General features: G+C 37.3%; 1 protein-coding gene across 3 annotated transcripts; it reads left to right on the top strand.

Annotated features, from left to right (window-relative positions):
- Positions 1-2,867: 2,867 nt before the first annotated feature.
- Positions 2,868-11,399, top strand: LOC148871003 (protein argonaute MEL1-like). Of its 3 annotated transcripts, XM_088968217.1 has the most exons (23): positions 2,868-3,344; positions 4,216-4,421; positions 4,533-4,682; positions 4,802-4,944; positions 5,081-5,190; positions 5,417-5,520; positions 5,623-5,761; positions 5,872-5,988; positions 6,115-6,222; positions 6,309-6,380; positions 7,375-7,497; positions 7,582-7,753; positions 7,838-7,959; positions 8,216-8,353; positions 8,426-8,568; positions 8,661-8,723; positions 8,822-8,885; positions 10,021-10,156; positions 10,232-10,305; positions 10,381-10,475; positions 10,557-10,588; positions 10,682-10,872; positions 10,982-11,105. In XM_088968217.1, exons 1-22 carry the CDS (start codon positions 2,958-2,960, stop codon positions 10,858-10,860), a joined length of 2,877 nt encoding a protein of 958 aa, XP_088824343.1. In that variant the 5' UTR covers positions 2,868-2,957; the 3' UTR covers positions 10,861-10,872; positions 10,982-11,105. The 3 variants fall into 3 exon arrangements, with proteins under 3 accessions (XP_088824343.1, XP_088824342.1, XP_088824344.1); XM_088968216.1 differs by having other exon boundaries at positions 10,682-11,399; XM_088968218.1 differs by having other exon boundaries at positions 2,874-3,344; positions 8,822-8,852; positions 10,682-11,399.
- The last annotated feature ends 1,561 nt before the right edge of the window (positions 11,400-12,960 follow it).

Below are 12,960 nucleotides of genomic sequence, written 5' to 3'. Positions count from 1 at the left end.
ATATTTATGCCAAAATTATGGTTAAAAATTTAAACATTTTATATTAGATGTAAAGCATAAGTGGAATTCTACCTATGCTATGTTAGAACGTTGTATATCTCATAAACAAATTCTTTCTGATTTTTATAATTTAAAATTGCCTAATGATAATGATATTTGTGGGAGATTGGGAAATGACAGTCTGTATAAGAGATTTTTTAAAACATTTTTATGATGCAACAAATGAATTATTTGGAATTTATTATCCAACTAGTTGTAATTTGCCATATCAATTAATGGTAATTAGTGATTGTTTTTCTAAATACAAAAATAATCCACAATTTCAATGTATTGTTGAAATTATGGAAAATAAATTTAAAAAATATTGGGATAACATTTATCCCCTTTATTGTTTAGCTACAATATTAGACCCTAGGATTAGAAAAGATGGTTTAGATATTTTACTTGAAACATATTGTGAAAATATGAATGTTGATATAGAAAATAAAAAAATAAGAAATTAATAATTTATTATTTGAAATGTATAGTTTGTATGAATCTTAAGTTGTAGTAAATGTTCATTATCTTCTTCTTCTACTTCTAACCTTGAGCCTAGTAGTAGAAGAAAAAAACTTTATTATTTAATAAGTAGAAGGTAGAAATCTACTAGTTCTACAAGTTCATTTACTGAACTTAATTATTACAAAAACAATTTTTTCTAATTTAGGTGAAGTATCAAATAATTTTGATATTTTAACCTAGTGGATTGAACATTCGAAAAATTATCTGTTTCTTGCCGCCATGGCACATGATCCTCTAACCCCTCCGGTGCCTACAGTTCCATCGGAGTCTTGTTTTATCGTAGGTACCAAGGTGCTGAATGACAAAAGAAGTTGCATGAACGATGTGAGCATAAAGATGTGCATCTGTTTCAAGGATTGGCTAGATGAAGAAGATAGATTACAAGACAAGGGAGGGCATGAATGATGATTCATGAATTTGGACTACTTGTATAGAATTTTTCATTTATTCAAATTATTGTAAATTTTTAATTTTATTTAATTTATTTGAAATATATTTTTTAACTTTTTTTAAAAATGTAATTTTGTATTTTCAATTTGTAACCATATTGTATTTTTATATTTTATTAATTTATTCCATTTTTATATTTTATTTATCCAAGTATGCAATGATCCAATCATTGTATTTGTAATTCATTAATTTGTACCATTGAAATTTAAATGAAATAAAATTCCTATTTTTTTTTTCAAATTTGTTATTCCATCAATCTTATTTCAATTTGGTTAAGGTTTTTTTTTTTCATTTATGTGTTAAATAAATTAGCTTTCTTATTTCCTAATTTTTTAAATAGTTCACAATTCCCAAAATTCATAGAAAAGTTAATTATTTTAGTTTTACAATTTTACTTAAAAAAGAAATCAAAATTTTTAGAAAAAAAACAAAAAAAAAAACAGTATAGCCTGGTTCAGCCCAGGCCCAAGGCCCGCCCTGTGGCCCAGCCCGACACAGCCAAAGCCCACAGCATGCCCTGCAGCCCAGTCCGGCTTAGGCCCGCGTGCCGACACAGCACGACACGAGCTTGCTTGGGTCTGGACCGTGGGGCATGCCGGGCCAACCCCTAAAATTTCCATTGCGGCAGACGACACGATCTGTGGCAGCCGTGGGCCCACTGTACACCTCTACTTACACCCGTTGAAGAACGCGAAGGGACGCTTCAGGACAAATCGATAGCAAATGGATCGGCACTCGCAATCTTCACATCTCGTTCTTTTTGAACTTGACACATGTAAACGTAAGTCACAAAGACCGGATCTGCTCCTCACGAGGTCCCTCACACACACATCCTATCATACATTGGAACATCTCCCGTATTTATTTATTATTATTCACAGGAGATGCTCCTAATGCACGGTGGATGTACCTGTAAAGTGCCCATTGGCGAGGAGCAGATCCCGTCACTAAGGCACGTGACCTTACATGCATACTGCTAATGAACCCTCTCCATAGATCGAATCTTTTCCTCACACCTAGCGTCTCACAGGCGCCTCACGCATATATCTTATCAACTCATCATACACTGGGATCATCTCCCGTACTCCATTTGTAAGGAACAGATCCCATCACCCCTCGAGAAACCCTCCATCGACGATTTCCCCCTTCACCCGACTCTCCCCCACCGGCCAGGAATTCGGATTCAGCCCTCACAAATCCGGATTAACTGGATGAATACTCTACTTTTCCCTACTACTTTTTTTAAGTTATTATTCACGGAAGTTGAAATGTGCATGTGAAGCGCCAGAGTGTGAGGAGCAGATCCCGTCTCGAACCGAATCGCCCCACTCGTTACCCCACGTTCCGAATCGCCCCCCTCTCATTACCCCACGTTCTCGGCTTCTCGCTTCACAATGGTTGTCTCTCAACTGTCAAGCCGTACATGAAATCACAAATGCTGATTTCCAAATCCGCCCGACTCTTCGAGTACTGACCTGACGGTGGCGGCGTCTCGAGCGAAGCAACGATGATTTCTCTAATTCTTCGAGCTTCTCTCCTGTCGTCGGATTGGAAGAATGGAAATCCGAGAGGATTTTCATTTAGCAATAATAGCATCTGTTTCTCATCGAATCAGCTACGATATCTGCCATGTATTACGATAATGCCACTAATCGTTTTAGTGTATGAGTCATCGAAATGTATTACGAATTTACGATATCGGCATTAATTATATTATGTTTCCTAAAATATCCTTTTATGGATACGTGAGGTTGGTAGAAGAAAGGGTAAAGATGTCTTTCGCAATTAGCTCCCGCCAGCCTCCTGCGTGAATCGTGATGCAACCTTTATAACATGATGAGTGAAGCTTTTGTTTTGTCTCCAAAATAAGAACGCATTCATACATAGCTGTTTTTCGGTTGAGTTGAAGCCTTCTTTCCTTGGATTTCATCGTTCCGTTCATCGCGATGTCTCGTCGCGGCGGTGGCCGGCGTAGCGATCATTCTCGAGAGCAACAACCATCACCGGCGACGTCGGTGGCACCATTGGGTGGTGGACGGGGTGTTAGGGGACGAGGCGGAAGGGGAACCGGCGATTGCTTTCCTCCTCCGTCATCCACTCATTCTCTGACTGTGTTTCAAACTGGACCGAGTTCATCCGCCTCTGATTCTTTAAGCATTGATGTGGAGCAAAAGCTTACTCTGGAAGTTTCGGCGACAGAGCTGCCCCCGGCTTCGTCAAAGGCTGTTAGGTTTCCGCCTCGGCCTGGTTTTGGCACAGTCGGAAACAAATGCGTCGTTAGAGCAAACCATTTTCTGGTTTCGCTTGCAGATAGGGACCTTTATCACTACGACGTGAGCATCCTCCTACGAATATTTTTGTTTTACTATTCTTATTCTTATCAGGTCTTTCTGTTTAATTTTTGCATGTTTGCTTTGCAATGTTCTGGCATTTATTCGTAACATGTTCCATGATCTCTTCATTAGTTTCTTCTGCATCTTCTCTTCATGTCTTGTTTCCTTTGTTCGCTTTTCTTCTGTTATATGATCTTTTAAGTGTTCCATTATTTTCTCTGCGTTGGGATTCAACGTATGCTTTTTTTTTTCTTTTTGTTTTTTATGGTTCATGAGTTTGCTTCTTTCCCCGTACGCGATCGTTTGGTACAGCATTATCTTTTGCTTTTTTTTTTTTTCCTTTTTTATTGCTTAAATCCTGTTTGCTTTTTTTGTTGCGTATTTTTCTCTAAATATGTGTTGTTTTGGGAGGAAAATAGTTCTCATGATGTTTCAAAGTCCCAAGGCGGTTTCATTTCTGCGTTTTCATTTGAACTTTTTAATGCACGGTTTGTCCTTGGTCCATTTTGTTTTCTCGTTAAAATTTTTGGTTTCCAACGCGAAGCTGGAATCAGCTTCAGTGAGAAAATCCCCATCTCTTGGTTATTCCAGATGGGCAACTCATTTTTCAGTCTTGGTAGAAGTTGTCTTCAGATCAGAGCAACTTAACAATCATGTGCATGGTGTAAAACTTCATTACCTAGTGTAAGTGATTACTGCTAATGCTTATACAATACTATGCACAATCTCCGGAGCATTCTTGATGAATCCTTCGTCCAGAGTTACCACAATGTATATTTTGGGAGTTCATGAATATGCAATATGCTGATGGGATGTCTCTTTAGAATTTGCTTCTTAATGAATGTTCTTTTTCTTGGATTGCATAAAGCAGGTTTCAATTACTCCTGAGGTAACATCTCGAAAAATCAGCAGAGCAGTTATTACCCAACTTGTAATTTCGTATCGTCAGTCACACTTGGGCAACCGTCGTCCAGTTTATGATGGTAAAAAAAGCCTCTATACAGCTGGTTCTTTGCCTTTTTCATCAAAAGAGTTTGTCGTCAAGTTAGTTGATAAAGATGGTGAAGCTAGTCAAAGGTTTGTTCGTTTATACTACTCCTACCTCAGTAATATCCGCTCAACTCTTTTTCCTTTTGCTTCTCCCCTAGCATAACATGTTGATAAGTACATGCTTTTGTTCGAATGCAGGAGGGAAAGAGAATTCAAGGTGGCAATAAAGTTGTCTTCCAGATCTGATTTACACCATCTTCAACAATTTTTGAACGGCAAACAAATGGATACTCCACAGGAGACAATACAAGTTCTTGATGTGGTTCTTAGAGAATCGCCCTCCAGAAAGTAGTTTATTACCCCTTTTTTTGATTTCTTAGTAGTTTATTACTCTTAATGCATTATATCACATAAAGGTTTTAACATTTAAATATGCACTAATTCTTTTTGTTATTTGTCAACAATAGATATACTGTTGTTGGAAGGTCATTTTTCTCACAAATGCTTGGCCAAGGAGATGAGAGTCATGAAATTGGTGATGGGTTGGAATACTGGAGGGGATTTTATCAGAGTCTTCGTCCCACTCAGATGGGACTTTCTTTGAATATAGGTGTTTGTTTGTTTTCTCACCTTACCTGAAATTTCTTAAAGTTTGATTGCTTGACTTTTGTACTTGAGTTTTCTTATTACAATCAATTTTGTATCAGTGATTCAACATGCTATTTATATAATTTTTCTCTTTATAGATGTATCGGCAACATCCTTCTACGAGTCTGTTAAGGTTTCTGATTTTGCAACCAAATATCTCAATATAAGAGACCCAAAAAAGCCACTGTCTGACACTGATCGCAATAAGGTATTACTGATAATTCTTTCTTCTGTACATGTTACTATCTTTTAGAACACCCACAGATCATTTAGAATTTTGTGGTTTATGTTATATTTTGCTAAATTTTTATGTTTTTCTTGCTATTTTGCATATATTTGTATGTATTCTTTGTTCAAGCAAGATTGATGCACATACATTTATTCATTTTCTCTTTCTATATTTTCAAACAACGTATGGTGCCTTCTCGTGTCAGTTGAAGAAAGTACTAAGAGGTCTTAGGGTGGAAGTGTTGCATGTGCAACATGTTAGACGTTATAAAGTTTCAGGGGTAACGGCTCAGCCTCTAAGCCATTTGACGTAAGTTTGTTGCCTCCCTTTTTACTTGTATGTTTAGAATATTTTACAAATGTCTGTATTATAACTTAAAAGCCTACTCAGTGGGGTTTTGTTTCTTTGTAGTTTTCCGTTGGATGAGAGTGGGAAAAGTATTAGTGTCATTCAATATTTCTTTGAAAAGTATGGAGTTAGATTGCAGTATCCTTCCTTGCCAGCCTTGCAATCTGGAAGTGATATAAAGCCTATATATTTACCTATGGAGGTTTTTTTTTTCTGCCTATATTGTCCTTTTCAATCCCTGTATTCCATGCTTAATTCGTATTTTTGCCTCACCCCTTCTCATCCCATTTTAATGATTGTTTTTCGTTTCAGGTGTGCAAAATTGTTCCAGGGCAACGGTTTTGTAAGAAATTGAATGAGAGGCAGGTAACTGCCCTCTTGAGAGCAACATGTAAGCGCCCTCGTGAAAGAGAGAGAAGTATTGCTCATGTATGAGGTTATCTAGACTGATATGTTTTTGTACTTGTTGGATTATATCATATTGTTATTGGAAGGGTTTCTTGTTTTTGTTGCTTGCATCAATATATAGTGTTTTTCCATGTCATGCTACTGCAGATGGTGAGGGAAAATAATTACAACAGGGATGAATATGCAGTGGAATTTGGAATTCAATTTACAAATACACCTGCAACAATTGAAGCTCGGGTTCTACCACCACCCGTGGTAATTATGTGGTTGAACTCTATCTATTGGTGCTATTTATTACTACTCTTACATTAATGTCCTTGCATTCCCTCCTGTACTTTCAGCTAAGGTATCATGAAACTGGGCGCGAGAAAAAAGTTCAACCTGATATGGGCCAATGGAATATGATAAACATGGTGAAAAGAAAATTCTTTCCTTCCTTTCCATCTTGATTTTGCTCCTTGTTCAGAATCAATGTCTAACATTGATGATATCTTGTTTGTTCATGCTTGGTTATTATTGTATTTCATCTTATTTAGCAATTGCCAATTTTATGACACATTTCATATGATTATGCTTTTCGTTTATCATCACGTATGGACATATGTCCATCTTGTGTGGGACAAATTGGAAATTTTGTCATCTCCAATTAATTGCCAAGGATTAGGAAAAAGCATTTTTCTACTAGTAGGTCTGTTGATTTATGCTAATGGGGAATTGAGAAGATTTCACTTACAGAAAGTAGGAATTTAATGTTTTCTTATATGAAAATAAAATTAAGCTATTGGGCATGGTTTACTTGTAGTTTTATTAACTTTGATCTAGGGATTGGAATGATTTTGTGTCTAAAGATTCAGTAAATGAATGATATGGTTGATCAATCGGGGGCTGTAATGGTCTTTGGTGCTTTGCTATGACTATAGTTCAGATTGAAATCTTATGTAATAGGTTAATAGGTTGTGGTTGACGTATGAAATATGATCCACAACTTTGTTAAGTTAGATGTGTTGTGTTTAGAGCCCTCTTTAGATGTGTGCATTTCCCTTCAATATCTTGGGTTCCATGCCCTATGGTGTCCCGTCAAATTCAATATCATGAATTTGCATGCATACAACCAAGGGTTTCCTGGGGCTTGCAACTGAGCCCATTGGAGTGCCAGTGTAAATCTGTTTGCTTGTTTAGAACCTCTGTTGAGCTCTTTCATATCTTCTTTTGTGCGTTTTTTTTCATTACCTTGGGCTCCATGCCCCCTGGAGTTGCATCATATGCTATGAAGAATTTGCATGTAATAGTTTTTGTACATTCTGTGTGGTTTTAGTTTGCAGAATTCATTCTTGTAGATCCTCTCTTTCTATTGGTTTACATTTTGTATTCCATTGGACTTATTCTGCTGTTTTGATATTGGTGCAGAAAATGCTAAATGGTGGAACTGTGGAGTATTGGGCCTGTGTGAATTTCTCTTCAAGGCTGAACAGTAATATTGCTTGTCAATTTTGTCAGGAGTTGGTTCGCATGTGTTCCAGTAAAGGAATGGTAAAACTTTTATTTCCCTATTTGTGGTTAGTTTTTGCACTGCAAAATGCTTATCCATGTTAATCCATCATTTTTCTTTGCCAGGCTTTCAACCCAAACCCTTTACTAAATATGTTTTCAGCTAGACCTGATCAAATTGAGAGGACTCTCAGAGAAGTTTGGAATCGATCGGAAAAGGCCCTGGCAAGCAAGGGAGTGAAAGGAAAGCAACTTCAGTTACTGATAATTATTTTGCCTGATGTTGGTGGTTTATATGGTAACCATAACTGAAACCTGGAGTTTGTCTCCCTGAAGTACACTTGTTTGCAACAAATAATGTGCTCTTCTTACCTTCACATAGGAACAATTAAAAGAATATGTGAAACAGAGCTAGGACTGGTTTCTCAATGTTGTCAGCCTAAGCATGCCGGGAAAATGGGGAAGCAATATCTCGAGAATTTGTCCCTCAAGATCAATGTGAAGGTGCATTTCTGGTCTTAAATCAATACATTTGATGAGTGTCTGGTTTTGGGGAATACCGTGTTCTGCCAAATGAGTTCCATAGTTTTCTATAGGACCTGATTTTTTTCACTAAATGGGTGGATTTTTTTTTCAATGTGCAAACTTGTTAATGACTTGCTGTAAAGCCTTTTGGTGGCCAAAATTTTGCTTTCTTAACCTTTTTTATGAAAATGATGCCAGTCCTAATAATATTTGTTTTGATTCATTATCCAACTAGGTTGGAGGGCGAAATACTGTTTTAGCTGATGCTATAGATAAAAGAATACCCCTTGTTACTGATCGTCCTACCATTATTTTTGGTGCTGATGTTACCCATCCTCAGCCTGGAGAAGACTCTAGTCCTTCTATAGCAGCGGTATGCTATCTATATTTCTATATTTCTATTTCTAAAGAATGTCCATTTTTAAAGGTTTTTCATATATCACAGGTAGTTGCCTCCATGGATTGGCCAGAAGTAACGAAGTACCGAGGCTTGGCATCGGCTCAGGGCCATAGGGTAGAGTTAATTGAGGATCTATATAAAGTTGTTAATGATCCTCAGAGGGGTATGGTTCATGGTGGAATGATTCGGTAAGAAACCTTTGGTAGGCAGGTACATTATGCTTATGGAGTTTGTTCCTTTCATGTTTACTAAATACCCCTTTTGCTGTTGGCACTTGCAGGGAACTTTTGATTTCATTTAAGAGATCAACTAATCAAAAGCCTCACAGGATTCTCTTCTTTAGGTAGAAATTTACTCAAATGGATTTCTGGGAAGAAATATTTACTTAATAAAAGGATACTTGTTCTCGTGCTAAGAATTGTTTCCTGGTACTACTTGCAGAGATGGTGTCAGTGAAGGACAGTTTAGTCAGGTATTGCTTTATGAGATGGATGCCATTAGAAAGGTAAGAAGGTAGTGGACATGAAATTGTTTCCTGGTATAGTGTGAGAGATCTAGATTCCTTTTTTTCTGCCCCCTTTTAAAGAAATACATTAGTTTTCCATATGTTTTCCATGGAAACAACTGGTTCAATGGAAAAAGAAGTATAATTCACAGAGGAGATAATGCAACCTTTTTTAGTGCAATGTCAAACAACTGTACAAAGTCCAGAAAGGGTTTTGCTTTTGTCCGTTATACAACTAGGTCAAGCATGAAAATTCATGGCCTACATTGGATATTTAAAAAACTATATCCTGGAGATGATGTGTCGGACATACATATCATAGGAGGAACTCTTGTTGCCTGGGTTCTTGAGTAATTATCAGAAGTCAGGGTCTTCTTTGATACATTTAAGAGGTTTCTTGGTACTGTTGCCATATATTGAAGAAACATTTTGTATGAGATTTGTCTTGAAAAATGGGAATAAATGTTTATTGCTGTTGTTTGACTGCTAGGTTCCATTATATGCCATTAGGTGCTACATAAGCTGAACAGTAAATAAATGACCGGGTTTTTAGGAAACATTAAAAATGGTGTTTCCTCCATAGTTATTCACCAAGTTTGGGAGGGGGCTGAAACTGAGGTGCTCTCAGTGACCTGCTTTGGATTTTTCACCAAACGTACTTGGTAGCTGTTCAGTGGTGCTCACCTTGCCAAGCCATATGCTGCCATGGGAAAGCATTCCCAAATAGTTGCTGAAGCCAGAGCGGAGCTACTTTGGAGAAACTACTTGAAGAATCTTCCCTCCCTGAAGGGCAGCAACTATGGGCTTTCTTGTTTTTTCACCAAACATTTCTTTTAGTCTCTGTTCAGGTGGGCCCCCTTGTATTAGAAAAAGAACAAATTATCTTGGAAGTTGGAAGGGGTGAATACAATCCTACTATATTGAGAAAATATGACAATGTCTAGATTGGTGGACATCTAAACAGCTACCAAGTATGTTTGTTAAAATCATGTTAGTCATCATATTGGTGGACCTCACAGTAAGTCACGTTGGGCTGTTGCCATAAAATTAGCTTTTTAAATTATGAGAGTTCATGTTTCTTTTAATCTTGACCTTTTTGTTAAATTTCTTTATTTACCTAGAATTTTATTTTCAGGCTTGTGCATCATTGGAAGAGGGATATCTGCCACCAGTTACATTTGTAGTGGTGCAGAAGAGACATCACACACGTCTTTTCCCTGCAGATCACAATAACCGTGCTTTTACTGATAGAAGTGGGAACATTTTACCTGGTACGAAAGCTTTCCAAATCAAATTACAGTACATTGTTCCTTAGCCATTATCTTGACAAACTCCCACTCAAACAGGTACAGTAGTTGATACTAAAATTTGCCACCCAACGGGGTTCGACTTCTACCTCTGTAGCCATGCCGGAATACAGGTAAACTGTTCATATTACTCTTGATCCTTGCTTTTTCTGTTTGGTCCCTGCTAATGTATGTGTAATATACTGTAGGGTACCAGTCGTCCTACACATTACCATGTGTTGTTGGATGAGAACAATTTCAGCCCGAATGCTTTGCAAACACTGACCAACAATTTGTGCTACACGTAATTCTAATTCCCTTCCATTTCTCTTCTAGTTGGATTTTTTTAAGTGAACACTGACCAACAATGTGTCACCTATTCTAGATATGCGAGGTGTACTCGATCCGTATCCCTTGGTTTGTACTAGTAACTCAACTCGTTAATATGTTGCTTTGAGATATTTTTCCCATCCAGATATCATTTATTTGTCTTGCTTTTACTTTCTGCAGTACCTCCGGCTTACTATGCACACCTGGTTGCCTTTAGAGCTAGATATTACATTGAGGGTGATCAATCCGACAGTGGATCTTCGGCTGGAGCTAGAAGTTGTACTAGAGAGAAGGGTGGTGCAGTCAGGGCCTTACCTCAAATCAAAGCAAATGTTAAAGATGTTATGTTTTACTGTTGAAATGTGCACTTTGTATGTTTCTGTACAAGGGTTTTTTGTTGTTTTGAAATGGTGGGCTCTAGGCCTGCCTACTACTAGTGGATGTGAATATGTTTCAGTTGATCTCAACATGCTCTCTCAGGTACGGCATGTACTTGCACAGATGTAGACACCGTCCGCCACTGACTGGCTAGAATTCGACTTTTGTTGAAACTGTTGCTGGATACAATCATTCCATATTTGATCAAGATCTTCGGGGCCTTGGAAATTTCCTCTACGGCTCCACATTCTTTGGGTGTTGTTCTGAAACACTTGTGAATTTGTGGAGATCAAGAACAAAGTGTTGAACAATGTGCTTATTGGATACAATCATTCCACGTTTTCTGGCAAGATGCTCTATCCTGTCGCATTTTGACCTCTGTTAAAATCTCCATGTTTTAAATAAACTGGTGTGACTGAATCCATATATGATGCATGGGTACTTGTGGAACACACCCTTAATTAGAGAGATTAAAGCTTTAGATGAATGTGTGTTTTTACCAAGAGAGGGTTTACGAATTTATAGCTTTTGTACTCGTTTTGATTGCTTCTTTCATTTCAGACAGTGTACAACAAAGTCCAAAGTTGGGGTTGTCTCCCCTTATTGCATAAATTCCCAAATCCTCTTTGTTTTCTAAAACTGTGCAATACTCTTCTACCCCTCTCCGATCCGATTGAAGTCCTATACAAATCATTTGTGTTTTACCAGATTTTCAATAGATTCAAGTGTTTATGAAATGCAGTACCAGTCATGTTTTTCTTGTTTAATTTATTTATTACTATTCAATCAATGTCGAATTACAATCCGAATTCATTTCAAATTTGATATAAATTCAACAATTCTAATTTTAATAAGCAAATGTTTTTTTAGGAAATCTAAACTAATCAAATTTTTTTGAAGGCAAAAGCATATTTCATTCATTTAAGAAATTGATTTAAGTACCTAGAATTGCCAACAGGGTCAATCAGAATCAGGATACAATTTCTCAAGAACAAAGTATATAAATGGATCTGCAGTCAAACATGTTAATTTAAAATTACCAACAGATGTATATAAGTACAATTGCAATCCATCACAAACGGTGAGAGAAATGACAGGAGAGGTTTCCAAAAGAGATTTCAATGAGTCCGTAATAGTATGTTTGGGGTAGATCCACAAAAGACGGTAGAGCCCCTAACATTATGACCGCTACCAGAGACTAACTTCCATAACTGCATCCACCGGAGAACTGCATATGGAACTTACCATGAATTGCATCTGCCGGAGAACTGCAAATGGACTTAACCATGGATGATAAAACGTAAAGAAACATTCACCGGTATCGAATGCCCAATACAAGATCCAAGAGAAGATAATCCCCTTGTCAAAATGCCTGGAGGAAAAAAAGCACAAAAAAAGGCGAATAATGGAGAGAACTAGATGAGAAAGGCGAGGGAAATAGATGGGAGGAATAACAGTGAAAAATAGAACAGTAGGAAAAAAGGAGAGAACCAGATGGGAGGAATAACGAAGAATGAAGGCAGGGGAGGAGGAAAGAAAAGAAACGACAGAAAAAAAAATATAAAAATAAGAAAAAGAGAGAATAATGAAAAAGGGGAACTCCCCAAAGGGAACCACCCCAAAAGAAATTTCTAAGATGGAAAACGGACGACAAACAGAGAGATTGAGAAGACCTTAAGAAACTCGAGAGGAAAACTCTCTCTAAACAGAGAGAGAGGGAACGACGTATCAAATTTGTATCATTAGTTTTGAGTATGAATTATGATTACGGAAATGAACGGAGATATCCTTGTTCTGTTATTCCTAGCAAGCAACAGGTGGAAGCTTTGCTAACCCAAAATGTATAGCGAACTGTTTACGAATTACGAATTACGATACATGACGGGTTTGCTTCCTGAAAACACTCGGTTCTTAATTACCACTGGGCTCCCAGATGCACAACCTACTGGCCCTATATTGAATTGGATCGGTCTAGACTTAATGGTCCAAAGTATTTATTGGATTGAATTGAACCTAATCCATCTGTAATGAATTTATAATGAATTGGATCGAAATCACTGATAGAAGATAAAAATGCAGGT

This window comes from Nelumbo lutea, chromosome 2 (assembly GCF_056320005.1).
Source record: "Nelumbo lutea isolate HS-2025 chromosome 2, American lotus-T2T, whole genome shotgun sequence".
NCBI lineage: Eukaryota > Viridiplantae > Streptophyta > Magnoliopsida > Proteales > Nelumbonaceae > Nelumbo > Nelumbo lutea.
The sequence above is the reverse complement of the archived record's forward strand: the minus strand, read 5'-3'. Positions and strand labels throughout refer to the sequence as shown.